Source organism: Triticum urartu, chromosome 2A, assembly GCF_056163025.1.
Source record: "Triticum urartu cultivar PI428250 chromosome 2A, HENAU_Tu73, whole genome shotgun sequence".
NCBI classification, from domain to species: domain Eukaryota; kingdom Viridiplantae; phylum Streptophyta; class Magnoliopsida; order Poales; family Poaceae; genus Triticum; species Triticum urartu.
This window is the reverse complement of record NC_141874.1, coordinates 314750030-314765341: the sequence shown is the minus strand read 5'-3', so window position 1 is coordinate 314765341 and position 15312 is coordinate 314750030. Positions and strand designations below refer to the sequence as shown.

Here is a 15312-nt window from a genome sequence, read left to right as displayed (position 1 = left end):
CAGAAATTCTCCATCGATCAGATCGTAGGAATTTGATCTTCTTGTTATGATGGTTCTTAACTTCACTCTGAAATTGCTTGAACTTTTCAAACGTTTCAGACTTGTGCTTCATTAAGTAAATATACCCATATCTACTCAAATCGTCAGTGAAGATGAGAAAATAGCGATGTCCACTGCACGCCTCAATTCTTATTGGATCACACACATCAGCATGTATGATTTCCAACAAGTCACTTGCCCGTTTCATTGTACCTGAAAACGGGATCTTAGTCATCCTGCCCATGAGGCATGGCTCGCATGTGTCAAGCGATTCAAAATCAAGTGACTCCAAACATCCATCGACATGGAGTTTCTTCATGCATCTTACGCCAATATGACCTAAGCGGCAGTGCCACAAGGAAGTAGTACTATCATTATTAACTCTACATCTTTTGGCGTGAACATGTGTATTACCACGACCGAGATTCAATGAACCATTCACATAGGGTGCATGACCTTGAAAGGTATTATTCATGTAAACAGAATAACCATTATTCTCTAACTTAAATGAACAACCGTATTGCAATGAACATGATCTAATCATATTCATGCTCAACGTAGACACCTGATAACATTTATCTAGGTTCAATACTAATCCCGAAGGCAGATGGAGCGTGCGATGGTGATCTCATCAACTTTGGAAACACTTCCAACACACATCGTCCCCTCGCCCTTAGCCACTCTCCATTTAGTCTGTAGCTTTTGCTTCAAGTCACCAATAATAGCAACTGAACCGGTATCCAATACCCAGGTGCTACCAGGAGTACTGGTAAGGTACACATTAATAACACGTATATACTTTGTTGAAGTTGCCAGCCTTCTTATCTACCATGCATTTGGGGTAGTTCCGCTACCAGTGACCGTTCCCCTTACAATAGAAGCACTTAGACTCGGGTTTGGGTTCAACCTTGGGTTCCTTCACTGGAGCGGCAACTGGTTTGCCATTCATGAAGTTTCCCTTCTAGCCCTTGCCCTTCTTGAAACCAGTGGTCTCGTTAAACCATCAACACTTGATGCTCCTTCTTGATTTCTACCTTTTTGCGGTCTTAAGCACCGCGAGCAGCTCCGGGATCATCTCCATCCCTTGCATGTCATAGTTCATCACGAAGATCTAGTAGCTTAGTGATAGTGACTAGAGAACTCTATCAATCACTATCTTATCTGGAAGTTTAACTCCCACTTGATTCAAGTGATTGTAGCACCCAGACATTCTGAGCACATGCTCACTAGCTGAGCTATTCTCCTCCATCTTGTAGGCAAAGAACTTGTCAGAGGTCTCATACCTCTCAACACGGGCATGAGCCTGAAATCCCAATTTCATCTCTTGGAACATCTCATATGTTCTATGGCGTTCAAAACGCCATTGGAATCCCGATTCTAAGCCGTAAAGTATGGTGTACTAAACTATCAAGTAGTCATCAGGACGTATCTGTCAGATGTTCATAACATCCATAGACGACGCTGGAGGGGTTGGCACACCGAGCGGTGCATCGAAGACATAAGCCTTCTGTGTAGCAGTGAGGACACTCCTCAGGCAACGGACCTAGTCCGCATTATTGCTTACAATATCTTTCAACTTAATCTTTCTCTAGGAATGTATTGAAACAGGGAGCTACAATGCGAGCTATCTACAACCCTTTTTGCAAAGACAACTTAGACTATTGTTCATGATAAATAAGTTCATCTAATCAAATTATATAATGAACTCCCACTCAGATAGACATCCCTCTAGTCATCTAAGTGATACATGATCCGAGTCAACTAGGCCGTGTCCGATCATCACGTGAGACGGACTAGTCATCATCGGTGAACATCCTCATATTGATCGTATCTTCTATATGACTCATGTTCGACCTTTCGGTCTTCCGTGTTCCGAGGCCATGTCTGTACATGCTAGGCTCGTCAAGTCAACCTAAGTGTATTGCGTGTGTAAATCTGGCTTACACCCGTTGTATTCGAACGTTAGAATCTATCACACCCGATCATCACGTGGTGCTTCAAAACAACGAACCTTCGCAACGGTGCACAGTTAGGGGGAACACTTTCTTGAAAATATTGCGAGGGATCATCTTATTTAAGCTACCATCGTTCTAAGCAAATAAGATGTAAAACATGATAAACATCACATGCAATCAAATACTGACATGATATGGCCAATATCATTTTTTGCTCCTTTTGATCTCCATCTTTGGGGCGCCATGATCATCATCGTCACCGGCATGACACCATGATCTCCATCATCGTGTCTTCGTGAAGTTGTCTCGCCAACTATTACTTCTACTACTACGGCTAACGGTTAGCAATAAAGTAAAGTAATTACATGACGTTTATGTTGACAAGCAGGTCATAAATAAATTAAGACAACTCCTATGGCTCCTGCCGGTTGTCATACTCATCGACATGCAAGTCGTGATTCCTATTACAAGAACATGATCAATCTCATACATCACATATATCATTCATCACATCCTTTTGGCCATATCACATCACACGGCATATGCTGCAAAAACAAGTTAGACGTCCTCTAATTGTTGTTGCAAATTTTACGTGGCTGCTATAGGTTTCTTAGCAAGAACGTTTCTTACCTACGCCAAAGCCACAGCGTGATATGCCAATTTCTATTTACCCTTCATAAGGACCCTTTTCATCGAATCCGATCCGACTAAAGTGGGAGAGACAGACACCCGCTAGCCACCTTTTGCAACTAGTGCATGTCAGTCGGTGGAACCTGTCTCACGTAAGAGTACGTGTAAGGTCGGTCCGGGCCGCTTCATCCCACGATGCCGCTGAATCAAGATAAGACTAGTAATGCAAGTAAATTGACAAAATCGACGCCCACAACAACTTGTGTTCTACTCGTGCATAGAAACTACGCATAGACCTAGCTCATGATGCCACTATTGGGGATCGTAGCAGAAATTTAAAATTTTCTACGCATCACCAAGATCAATCTATGGAGTAATCTAGCAACGAGGGGAAAGGGAGTGCATCTACATACCCCTGTAGATCGCTAAGCGGAAGCGTTGCAAGAACGCGGATGAGGTAGTCGTACTCGTGGCGATTCAGATCGCGGTCAATTCCGATCTAAGCGCCGAACAATGGCGCCTCCGCGTTCAACACACGTGCAGCCCGGTGACGTCTCCCATGCCTTGATCCAGCAAGGAGAGAGAGAGAGGTTGGGGAAGACTCCGTCCAGCAGCAGCGCGACGGCGTGGTGGTGGTGGAGGAGCACGGTACTCCTGCAGGGCTTCACCAAGCACTACGAGAGACGAGGAGGGAGAGAGGTAGGGCTGCGCCTTGGGAGAGAGAGACTCGCGTGTTCGACACTCCCAAAACCTCCACTATATATAGGGGGAGGGGAGGGGTTGCGCCCCCACCTAGGGTTCCCTCCCTAGGGGTGGCGGCAGCCCCCAGATCCCATCTGGGTGGCGGCCAAGGGGGAGAGAGAGGGGGCGCACCTAGGGTGGGCCTTAGGGCCCATCTGCCCCTAGGGTTTGCCCCCTCCTCTTGAGGGCGCCTTGGGCCTTGGTGGGAGGTGCCCCAGCCCACCTAGGGGCTGGTCCCTTCCCACTCTTGGCCCATGAAAGCCTCCGGGGCTGGTGGCACCTCCCGGTGGACCCCCGGAACCCTTCCGGTGGTCCCAGTACATTACTGGTGATGCCCGGAACACTTCCGGTGGCCAAATCCACACTTCCTATATATTAATCTTTACCTCCGGACCATTCCAGAACTCCTCGTGACGTCCGGGATCTCATCCGGGACTCTGAACAACATTCAATAACCGCATACATACTTTCCCTATAACCCTAGCGTCATCGAACCTTAAGTGTGTAGACCCTACGGGTTCGGGAATCATGCAGACATGACCGAGACATCTCTCTGGTCAATAACCAACAGCAGGATCTGGATACCCATGTTGGCTCCCACATGTTCCACGATGATCTCATCGGATGAACCACGATGTCAAGGATTCAATCAATCCCGTACACAATTCCCTTTGTCTACTGGTATGATACTTGCCCGAGATTCGATCGTCGGTATCCCGATACCTTGTTCAATCTCGTTACCGGCAAGTCTCTTTACTCGTTCCGTAACACATCATCCCGTGATCAACTCCTTGGTCACATTTTGCACATTATGATGATGTCCTATCGAGTGGGCCCAGAGATACCTCTCCATTACACGGAGTGACAAATCCCAGTCTCGATTCGTGCCAACCCAACAGACACTTTCGGAGATACCTGTAGTGCACCTTTATAGCCACCCAGTGATGTTGTGACGTTTGGTACACCCAAAGCATTCCTACGGTATCCGGAAGTTGCACGATCTCATGGTCTAAGGAAATGATACTTGACATTAGAAAAGCTTTAGCAGACGAACTATCCGATCTTGTGCTAGGCTTAGGATTGGGTCTTGTCCATCACATCAATGTCCTAATGATGTGATCCCGTTATCAACGACATATAATGTCCATGGTCAGGAAACTGTAACCATCTATTGATCAACGAACTAGTCAACTAGAGGCTCACTAGGGACATGGTGTTGTCTATGTATCCACACATGTATCTGAGTTTCCTATCAATACAATTATAGCATGGATAATAAACGATTATCATGAACAAGGAAATATAATAATAACCAATTTATTATTGCCTCTAGGGCATATTTCCAACAGGGGGGCTACCGAAGCAAGCCCCTTACCTAAATTTAATCTTGACCTGATTTGCTATGGTCAATACATGCATGATGCATTTTCTTTTCTATAAAGTGGATGCAGGGTTAGTTTACCTTTTAGACTCTGAGTTAGATTAGCTGCACCTGTGTATACGTTTGATAGATCAGCTGCGTCAGGTTGTAGGTACTGCTGAGTAGAATGCTATAGTTGGATATAATATTGGATTACACAACACGAGACCCCACCCCACCCCCGTGTCGCCAACCCTAGGCGACACGGGGGGCGATTCCTCGCCACCAGCCCTAGGCGTCCGCGTTCCTCTCCTCCCTCCTCTCGCCATCTGAGACCACGTCGGCGCAGCCTGGCCAGTGACGGCGGCGGCAGGGCCTTTCCCCCTCGCGCGGTGGTGGTGTCCTCCTCGCGGTGGCGGCAGCTCATGGGTCGGCGGTTCACTGGCGGCAAGGCATGGCAGGTGATCGGCGGCGAGTGCGTCGACGGCGACTGCGCAGGCGCCCTCTCCGTGGTTGAGGAGCACCTGTGGCGGCGGCCCAGATCGCGGCCCTTGTCGTGCTCAGATGGGTTTCGCCGGGCCAACAGATCTGGAGGTCGGCTACAGGAGGGCGTGGTGGGCCTGGCGACGCCGGCCTTGGCATCATGGTGGTGTCGTGGCCGGCCAGGCGGCGATGGTCTGGATTTTTCGTCCACTCCCCGTCAGAGATGGCTGCGGCCCGTGCACAAGATGCTTGATGGAGGACCTTCGAACGGATCCGGGTGAAGACCTTCTTTTGGCTTCAAAGCCGGCGGTGGCGGCGCACGGCGTTCCTTTCTTGAAAGCAACGCCGAGGAGAAGTTAAGGCCGCCATCTGCTACCTCCGAGAGAAACCCTAGATCTCTAGATCAGATGATGGCGGTGCTCTTGTGTCGTTTCCCTCTTGGAGGCGTCATTCTTGGAGGTGTACACGGGTTCGAGGGACCAGTGGACGGATTCTTTGGTGGAGTAGTGCGTCATCTCACTTATTGATGGCCGCGGACCTCGGCGGCGTATGGCGCTGTGGTGACTCGGCGTCCGATGCGCAGAGATGGACTCACGCAGGAGGGTGTCGCGGTCTGACGTCGTGGTGGCGTCGACGGCAGCTAGACCGTGCAAGGTAGATGCAGCAGTACAGCTCTGAAGATGGATTGGTGGCAGGTGGCGGCGGCGGGCTCATACCCGGTAGGCGTCCTGGTTGAGGAGTGCGCCGGACCGGTGGGTGCCCCATGCCCGGCAAGCGTCCTGGATGGGACCTTAGGTCTTAGATGTTAGGTTTGGCTGCAAGGTCTGTTTGGTATTAGGCCCAGACTATCAGCATCCCTTCATCAATTGGATAGGAATAGCGATAGATGTTGCCTAGACGGTGGCTTTAGTCTTGCTGTTGTATTACTTTGTAATGTCTTGTGTGAACAATTAATAAAGTGGCCGCATGCATCGTTCAGATGCAGAGGCCGGGGGCTTCCTCCTTCTCGAAAAAAAACAATCATTTTATGCAAAAGAGTTCTTGTTAGTTGTAAAATTCATAATATTCCGGTATATTTCAAATTCTGTTTCATAGAGAAGCTCCATCATTGGAACCAGTATATGTCTGCTGATAAAACCCTTTTGTATGATCATGGTCTTTAGGAATTGGTATTCCAATCAATCTACTGATGCGGTATTTGTGGGAGATGAAGAGTAGCGACGGGTTCAATTTAGGGGCCGTCTTTATTGAGCTACATTCATGCTTCACAGCAGTTCACCTTCCCACAATTGCTCAGGCTGCACATCTGCTGGCTCATGTGAGTATATCTTGCAGTTCTTTCTAACCGAGTATTACTGCAGATTCCAAAATAGGACTAACTTCTGCTTGTTTTCTAATCTATTCATTGTACCTCAAGGTGAACCAATCTATCCCAGGAGAGCATATTTTTCTTAATTCTACAACAGAGGATGTCATTTTTTGCTTTAATGTGGGCTGGTTAGGAACTATGGTAAATGTTTTTCCTGAAAGCTAATGCTGTTGCACAATGTCTTTTTTACCATTTCATTTTTATTGGGAGAAAAATGGTGCTTTTCAAATTGTGCTAATGTGGACATTGTTGTGCGTGTTGATCTAAATGTATTGGAAAATGGTCTGGTTGCGGAACATTTGGTCCACAATTTTTTTATTCAAGATGGAACAAGTTTGTTATCGATATTCCTGTAAATGGTTTGTATAGTTTGTTTTGTTATTAAGCAAACATATGGTTGTATGGTTATCGGAATTCAGAGGTCCTGCGACGACATCAAGATAGTCTCTTTTTTTTTATTCCCTGATATATAATTTAACTTTACCAAGCAGAATAAAGATAGCTACGAAGAAGAGCAAGTACAATTGAAATACTTGTGTGATGTCTACACTATTGTCCTCATATATCCACTATTCATCTCAATCCAGTAGACACAGCCACACAGGGTTCAGCTTTCGCTGTCATGTTGTTATTACAGAGTTAGCCCCATCTCTTTAAATCGTCGTATGTACTCCAAAGTCTTATAGATTATGCAACTGGCTAATTGTTGGGACTTTATTACTCAATTTTGAGATTTATTCTCTCCGGTTCATACAATATGTTTACGTTTGACTTGGAATTGGCTGTACTTTTGTTCTGCTTTTGTTATAAGGTACTCCCTCTGTAAAGAAATATAAGAGCGTTTAGATCACTACTTTAGTAATCTAAATGCTCTTATATTTGTTTATGGATTTGTAGCCAATCTTCACTAGGACTTCTCATCTGGTAGCCAGCCGAATTTTCCTAATCTCTGCTCTTAAGGCTCTCGCTTTAGTGCATTCAATCATAGCATGGAAATCATTTTCCTCTGTACATCCACAAATGCTGAAGATTACATCCTTCTCAAGAGTCGTTTTGAATTTATTTAGCTTTGTGGGTAGAGAACCAGTCGCTACTCTCCAGCCGAACATTTTAATTCTCTCCGGTATTTTCGCCTTCCAGATCATGTTCCAAATACTCCATATGTTTCAGATTCTTAGAAGGATGTAATACTGGTTAGTAATTGTAACTGCAAACCTCAGTCTCTTAGTTCTGTTTAATACCGGACCATATGTTTCTCTTAATCACTCTCATGATACGTGTTCTCATATCCATGTATTTGAAGCTAACTAAAGAGTTTCCTATTCTGAGAAGGGTTCAAGCGATTTACTAAAAATTGTAGGTAGCATCAACTGGTCACTTGCAAATTATTGTATTTTGCTTAGACAGAATATTTATTCCAGAGTTGACAGGTTGTTGAGAAGTTGCTGGTGACCACATTGGTCTATTTATATGAGGTGTTACTTGAGAGTTGAGATCTTCTATCTCAACCAAGAATTGAAGAAAGCATGAGTCACCACCAAAAATTTATTTTTCACCACACCTTTGCTGTCATTTATTTTGCTCTATTGCCCTGCCGGGCTGCCAGACATCAAGACTACTATTTATATTTCCTGTAGTTATTTGAAGAGTTTTTGTAGGAGTTTGAATCGAATAGTCTCCCTATTTGTGTGTGTGTGCGTGTGCGCGCGCGTGTGTGTATTAGTGGCTTTGCATCTTTGCCGTTCCTGCTGCTCTGTTTCACTCTAAACACCATGAAGTTTATTTCAGGCTAGAATATGTGTTGTCATTCTTTTTTTAAAATGAGTTTCTTGAGTTGATCTAACCTGAACCTTGAGAGTTCTAACTTGACCATGCAGAGTTAGCAAACTGAAAGATTGTGAGATAGCTGTAAGTTGGCATCTTCGAATTGCTTCCAGTGGCTAAATTTCAATGTCAGTTCTAGAGTTTTTCAAGCATGCAAATTTTCTATTTGTTTAGGCTACGGTTCCAACAATTTATAGCAGTGGTTTTCATTTTTGTTGTGTTTTCCAAAGGCTAGAACTTTGATGGATGTTTTTAGTGTGATTCTATGGATACAGAGCCCTTCTCATCGCCTGTTTTGTCGGTATCGATCGTCTATTATCTTAGTATACAACACATTTTTCGTATACAAGATTTGACCTAATGGTTCTGATGCCACAAAGTGACCATGCTTTCTTAGTACATATGTGAATACTTATGCTTTATTCAAGACACATTCAGTTTTTTTTCCTTTGCAAATAGTCTGTAGATGTAGCGTTGGCCTGAGCCCCTAAAGTGTCGTATACTATTTTCTACCTGGATGATGATGTTGAAGGAATTTCTGCTATGAATAATTAAAACATTCAACCATAACCACTATGAACAATTGCCTGAACAAGTTTTCAGCGCTGATGATCCACCAATCACATTGACTAATGTTCATCACTTATAACGCCTTTAAGATGTATCTCTCCCTATCTACCTTCCTTCCTAATAGCATTGCAAATATTCTATCGTAAGCTTCTTAGAACACTAGTATGTATCATAAATAATCCATGTGGAACACTATGTATCATAAATAATCCATGTGTTCCAATCTGCCCCTAAATATATTTATGTTTACTCTTTCAATACTTGCCTTATTCTCGCCCCTTGCGCCATCAGTGCAACGGGTCATCTAGTGGATACAGATATCCAATTATAAAAAGTAGCTTAAGGCATCTATATTATATTTTTCCTCTCCAATGCAAGCTATTACTAGTGGACCTCAACAAAGAATAGAAAATAGACTCGCCCTACACATGCATTCCCACTCTCCACTTCAACTTTCCAAACTTTATGGACCGATCACATTTTTTCTCCTCAAGCACCTGTCTCTTGCTGAGAATCCCGCTACACCATCCGAACCTACTTTTCCTCTGCGGAGCATCACCCTGGGGCTATGCTTTAGCTATATACCCAAAGGGGCAGCCCCTTTGGGTATATTCAACCACAACCACTATGAACAATTGCCTGAACAAGTTTTCAGCGATGATGATCCACCAATCACACTGACTAATGTTCATCACTTATAACGCCTTTAAGATGTATCTCTCCCTATCTACCTTCCTTCCTAATAGCATTGCAAATATTCTATCCTAAGCTTCTTAGAACACTAGTATGTACCATAAATAATCCATGTGTTCCAATCTGCTTCTAAATATATTTATATTCACTCTTTCAATACTTGTCTTACTCTCGCCCCTTGCGCCATCAGTGCAACGGGTCATCTAGTGGATACAGATGTCCAATTATAAAAAGTAGCTTAAGGCATCTATATTATATTTTTCCTCTCCAATGCAAGCTATTACTAGTGGACCTCAACAAAGAATAGAAAATAGACTCGCCCTACACATGCATTCCCACTCTCCACTTCAACTTTCCCAACTTTATGGACCGATCACATTTTTTCTCCTCAAGCACCTGTCTCTTGCTGAGAATCCTGCTACACCATCCGAACCTACTTTTCCTTTGCGGAGCATCACCCTGGGGCTATGCTTTAGCCATATACCCAAAGGGGCAGCCCCTTTGGGTATATTCAACCACAACCACTATGAACAATTGCCTGAACAAGTTTTCAGCGATGATGATCCACCAATCACACTAACTAATGTTCATCACTTATAACGCCTTTAAGATGTATTTCTCCCTATCTACCTTCCTTCCTAATAGCATTGCAAATATTCTATCCTAAGCTTCTTAGAACACTAGTATGTACCATAAATAATCCATGTGGAACACTATGTATCATAAATAATCCATGTGTTCCAATCTGCTCCTAAATATATTTATATTCACTCTTTCAATACTTGTCTTATTCTCGCCCCTTGCGCCATCAGTGCAACGGGTCATCTAGTGGATACAGATGTCCAATTATAAAAAGTAGCTTAAGGCATCTATATTATATTTTTCCTCTCCAATGCAAGCTATTACTAGTGGACCTCAACAAAGAATAGAAAATAGACTCGCCCTACACATGCATTCCCACTGTCCACTTCAACTTTCCCAACTTTATGGACCGATCACATTTTTTCTCCTCAGGCACCTGTCTCTTGCTGAGAATCCCGCTACACCATCCGAACCTACTTTTCCTCTGCGGAGCATCACCCTGAGGCTATGCATTGGCCATATACCCAAAGGGGCTATAAGCACCCTGCATCGTAAGGATAGACTTGGTTGAGGCTATCTCGCACAAATGGACTTAATTCTAACTGCAGTGTTTAGCGGGTGAAAAGACATACGTACATTGAAGCTTCAACAAGCACCACCAGGTTAAATCAATTATACCAGTAGAATTTCCCCTGATTACATCCGTCATTACCAATTGAATCATACAAACACAGTTGAATCATACAAACACAGCCAGTGCCTGTGTGAATTCCTCAAACTGTATCTGTCTAAGCTTGCTGTTCTAAATAAACCGGGAGAAAACAAACCTGAAACATTGCTTTGAGCAGATGGTACATAATCTTGAAAATGCACATCCAACTTGTGCGGTGCCAGTATTACCAGCAGATTTCAACACAAATCTGACATCAGATAAGCAGGTCCAATATTTGTCAAGAGATTGGCAGAATGTGGCACTGCAGTCTCAAAGATTGACAATGCCGACAACACGAGATGAGTCAAAACTAAAACAGTAGTACAACTCAAACTTAGAGTGCAGAGTAGTTACACAATACCATAACAATAAGCAACAAGTGTCTGCCCATTGCCTAGAGTGTACAGTTTGACCATAATAATAATAATAATAATAATAATAATAATAATTAAGTACTGCCATATGGACTGAAGTAACTAAACAAACTGCTTGAAAGAATGATACTTGAGAGTTGAAGCATCAACATAGTGGACACAAATAAAGGAGGTAGTAGCAACTGGGAATTGAATCTTGTATCAAATCTCCTGTCTGCTCCAAGGTGACCTTCCATCAGTAGCGGTCATCATATGAGCGAGCACCCTGAGTGGGACGATCATAGGGAGCAGGCCTATCTCGGTAACTCGCGCCAAGGCGAGCAGGTCCACCACTCCCATATCTGTCACCATTCGCCACACGTGGACCACCCCTGCCATAAGCACCAGTGCCTCTAGGTTCATCACGGTAATAACTTCCACCTGGCCGCCCTCCATCTCTCTCATAGCTTCTTTCCCTGGCAAAGCCACCTGATGCATAACGATCACCACCACCATATCTATCGCCAGAAAAACGATCAGCAGCTGGAGGATAGCGATCGCGTCCACCACCATAACGATCATCAGCATAGCGGCCACCATCATAACGATCATCAACATAGCGATTACCAAAACGGTCTGATCCTCCAAAGCGGTCACCACGCCCACCAGCGCCATTGCCATACCTGGAAGGGGGAGAGTACCTTCCAGGCCTGCCTCCATCAGAATAAGGACATTCACGAGCCCAGTGTCCAGGGCGTCCACACTTAAAGCAATCATCACTTGCAGTGGGTACTATGTCAGCTGCACCACGATATCCACCTCTAGCACCAGATGAGTAACTACTACCCCCATATCCATAGCCACCATCATCACTGTTCATCCTAGGTTGAGCTTTGTTCACAGAAATGGTCCGACCATCTAGTTCTCCATTGTGCATTTCCCGGATCGCAACATCCACAGCCCGAGGTTCCGAGAAGGTAACAAACCCAAACCCACGGGAGCGGCCTGTGTCTCTTTCTGTTACAACCTATACATACAATGAAAGTGAACTCATGGGAAGATAGTAACTGCATATAATAGTGAACAGCCAAAAATATCCAACACTAGCAACAGCATGCACATGCAAATCGGGCCATAGGGAAATGAAGACAGCTGGTAAGTATGTCAAGCATGGTAACCAGTGAAACTATCTCACAAGACTGGAGGAACACAGTCAATCTTTATGCCACTGCTCAATTATTATAAGTAAATGTCACTATCTCCTTTATCTGCCCCAAAAATGCTATCCAGAAGGCATACTATGGGCAACAGGTCAGAACTGGAAGCATGTGACACTGTGACCACAACAATGCCATCAATGAGTCATAGAAGATATCAGTTGCGCTGACAAAATAAACCGAACACTTCCATGTGCCGCTCATGTGCGACACGAATGAGTAAACTCCACATCCAACAAATTGGACGAGGCCAGTTACTTTGGTTGGTGCTACAGGCACAAAACAATAACTTTACACCTGAAGTTCTAACACGAAGCTAATCGGACCTTCCTTAGTCTGCCACATTCCTTCAGGAAAACATAGTTGCAATACCTAAAGGCATCCTTATCAATCACTGCTCTTTGTTCATGTACGGGTAAGTGTGTCCATTTGAAGGGAAAGGGGCATTTGAAGACTGAGAACAATGGCCTTCCAAGTGACTGTAGGAATAAAATAGCACACAACACTCACTCTGAAGCATTACCTGTAATAAATCACTAGCCAAGGACAACAAACAAAGCTGCATCTGCCTTTCATATCAGAACTGATCCAGAGCATTGCCATTATGCAGCAAAACTTGCATTAATTTCATATCCAACACTGCAGTCATGTTTAGCTCTGTAGAATTGATTAGCCATGGCAATGGAAATTTGTTTGATGTAACCTCACACTGACATCAGTCAGCTTAAACACTACCTATGCCATGGCAAAGGAGGAGCACTGCTTCTGCCCAAAAAACATCTACCAAATTCACTAACAGTATCGTTACTTCATATTGAATTTTATAGGACCCATCACCGCAAAAATGTATAACAATGAGCTCGAATTGACTAATATGTTTCATTTCCTTCAACTTCAATAACTTCCTAAAATATAAAACTGGAGGTGACTGCAGGCTCTGTGAATCAGTAACTGCTATTAGATTGAAATTAGAAAACAAGATAAACTCAATAGCGTTTCGCTAACAGCATAAACAAACAATTAACACACCTAGGCGTCATAACTTGCTAATAAACACAGCTATGCTTGGAAATTCGTTCAGAAATAGGTTAATAATATAATCATCATCATACTTGCAAATGAGGTGGTTCCACCTAACACTGAATGAACCATAAAGAAAGTAAGAACTGTCCGACCTGAAATTGTTTATCAGATCACGCTCTTCCAGACACCCCTAAGCAACAATAATAACGTAACATAACAGAATCATGCACCGAGTAACCATCAGGTCGAAAAACAAGCCATCAAAGTTCTATCAACACAGCTAACCAAACATTACTAAATACTAAGTTACAGCAAATAACGAAACGGCAGTTTGCCATTTCACGATTACCCCCCCCCCCCCCCCCCCTTTTACTCCATAACTCAGATCAAAATGTTTTAATCATTTCGTCTTATTGAATGGGCAGTGTTTTGGTTGCTACAATATGGCTCTTTAATCAAGATTATGTTTACAACTAATCAGCGGATTTACAGCACAGATGAGTTAAGATGAAGAAACTCTGTAGAGAAGTAGGAAAACCCAGCTTAAGGATGAAACTGAAAAAATCGTCACCCTATATACAAAACTAAACGACTAAGCGCCGCCAAAATGATCTCAACACAAATCCTCCGACGAGCACGCACAATACATGCAAACGAATGGAGGAATATGGCTAATACCTGCGTCTCGATGACCTTGCCGAACTCGCCGAAAGCTCGCTCCAGCGTGCGCTCCGTGGTGTCCCAGGACAGTCCGCCCACGAAGATCCGTCCCACCTCCTTCTCCGTCATCTCCAATCCAATCGAGCCGAAAATTCCCCGACGCCTACACAAGCCACCAAATCACACCGAAAAAGTCAATCGAGATCCTCAACAATCTGTGCCGCCGTGAAGCGCGAATCGTACGCTCCCTCAGCGCCATGGGAAAGTAGGAGACTAGATGGTTGGATGCTTTTACCTTGCGCGGAAACCTAAGGATGGCTCTCTCGGGCTGCGGCGCTAGGGTTTTCAGAAAGAGGGAGAGTGATGAGATGACACGAGGAGAGAGAAAATATCAGGATCTTCTGCATGTATTCCGAATCGGGCTGCACGGAAAGCACGTGTCATGGCTTTATTTTAGCTTCCTTGTAAGAAATGTTATCTGAGAACATCCGATCTTAATGTTTGCCAGCAAACACCCTATTGGCCTTTGGATCACATGCAAACAGTGAAACTTTCCACTCATCCATATCAACCGTTCGCTCGGACCGAACTCTTAGAGAAGTGACATCACTTTTGCTCATTCGTGGCCCTTACTTTGCGTCCATTCCTGATAGAGGCGAAGGTGTTTCGATATTTTGATGAGATAGCTATTATTTTTTGTGGGAGTCGACTTTGACGATCTGACTACGAACGTGCGGAGACGCCGCGCCTTAGCAACCGCTAAACCAACTTTTGAGGGGCTATTGACCATGCCGGAGCACGATCAACCTGACCACGAGGATCTATTCCCTATGAGCAAACAAAAAACAAGTAAGCAACTGAGATTGTAATCTGGATGTTGCGAATTTAAGAGGAAAACTTTATTGATGAAAGTGGGGTTATATGACGTCTTGATCTGGTCGTTGAATACGAAGTTGCAGCTATGGCAAACTTTTAATCTAAACAAAACTCAAAGTCTAGACGACGCTCTAAGGGCTGTATATATGGAGGGAGATAGGGGAATTTCGGGACCCCTTGGAGGAGGGGTCCGAAACCACCCTAACTCTTGTTTCCCCACACATA

At 44.2% G+C, this 15312-nt stretch overlaps 1 protein-coding gene across 1 annotated transcript; it reads right to left on the bottom strand.

Moving 5' to 3' along the window:
• Positions 1-11269: 11269 nt before the first annotated feature.
• On the bottom strand, positions 11270-14683 carry LOC125537245 (glycine-rich RNA-binding protein RZ1C). Its single transcript, XM_048700546.2, has 3 exons — positions 14507-14683; positions 14230-14374; positions 11270-12338 (listed from the first exon to the last, which is right to left on the bottom strand). Exons 2-3 carry the CDS (start codon positions 14338-14340, stop codon positions 11568-11570), a joined length of 882 nt encoding a protein of 293 aa, XP_048556503.2. The 5' UTR covers positions 14341-14374; positions 14507-14683; the 3' UTR covers positions 11270-11567.
• Positions 14684-15312: the final 629 nt, after the last annotated feature.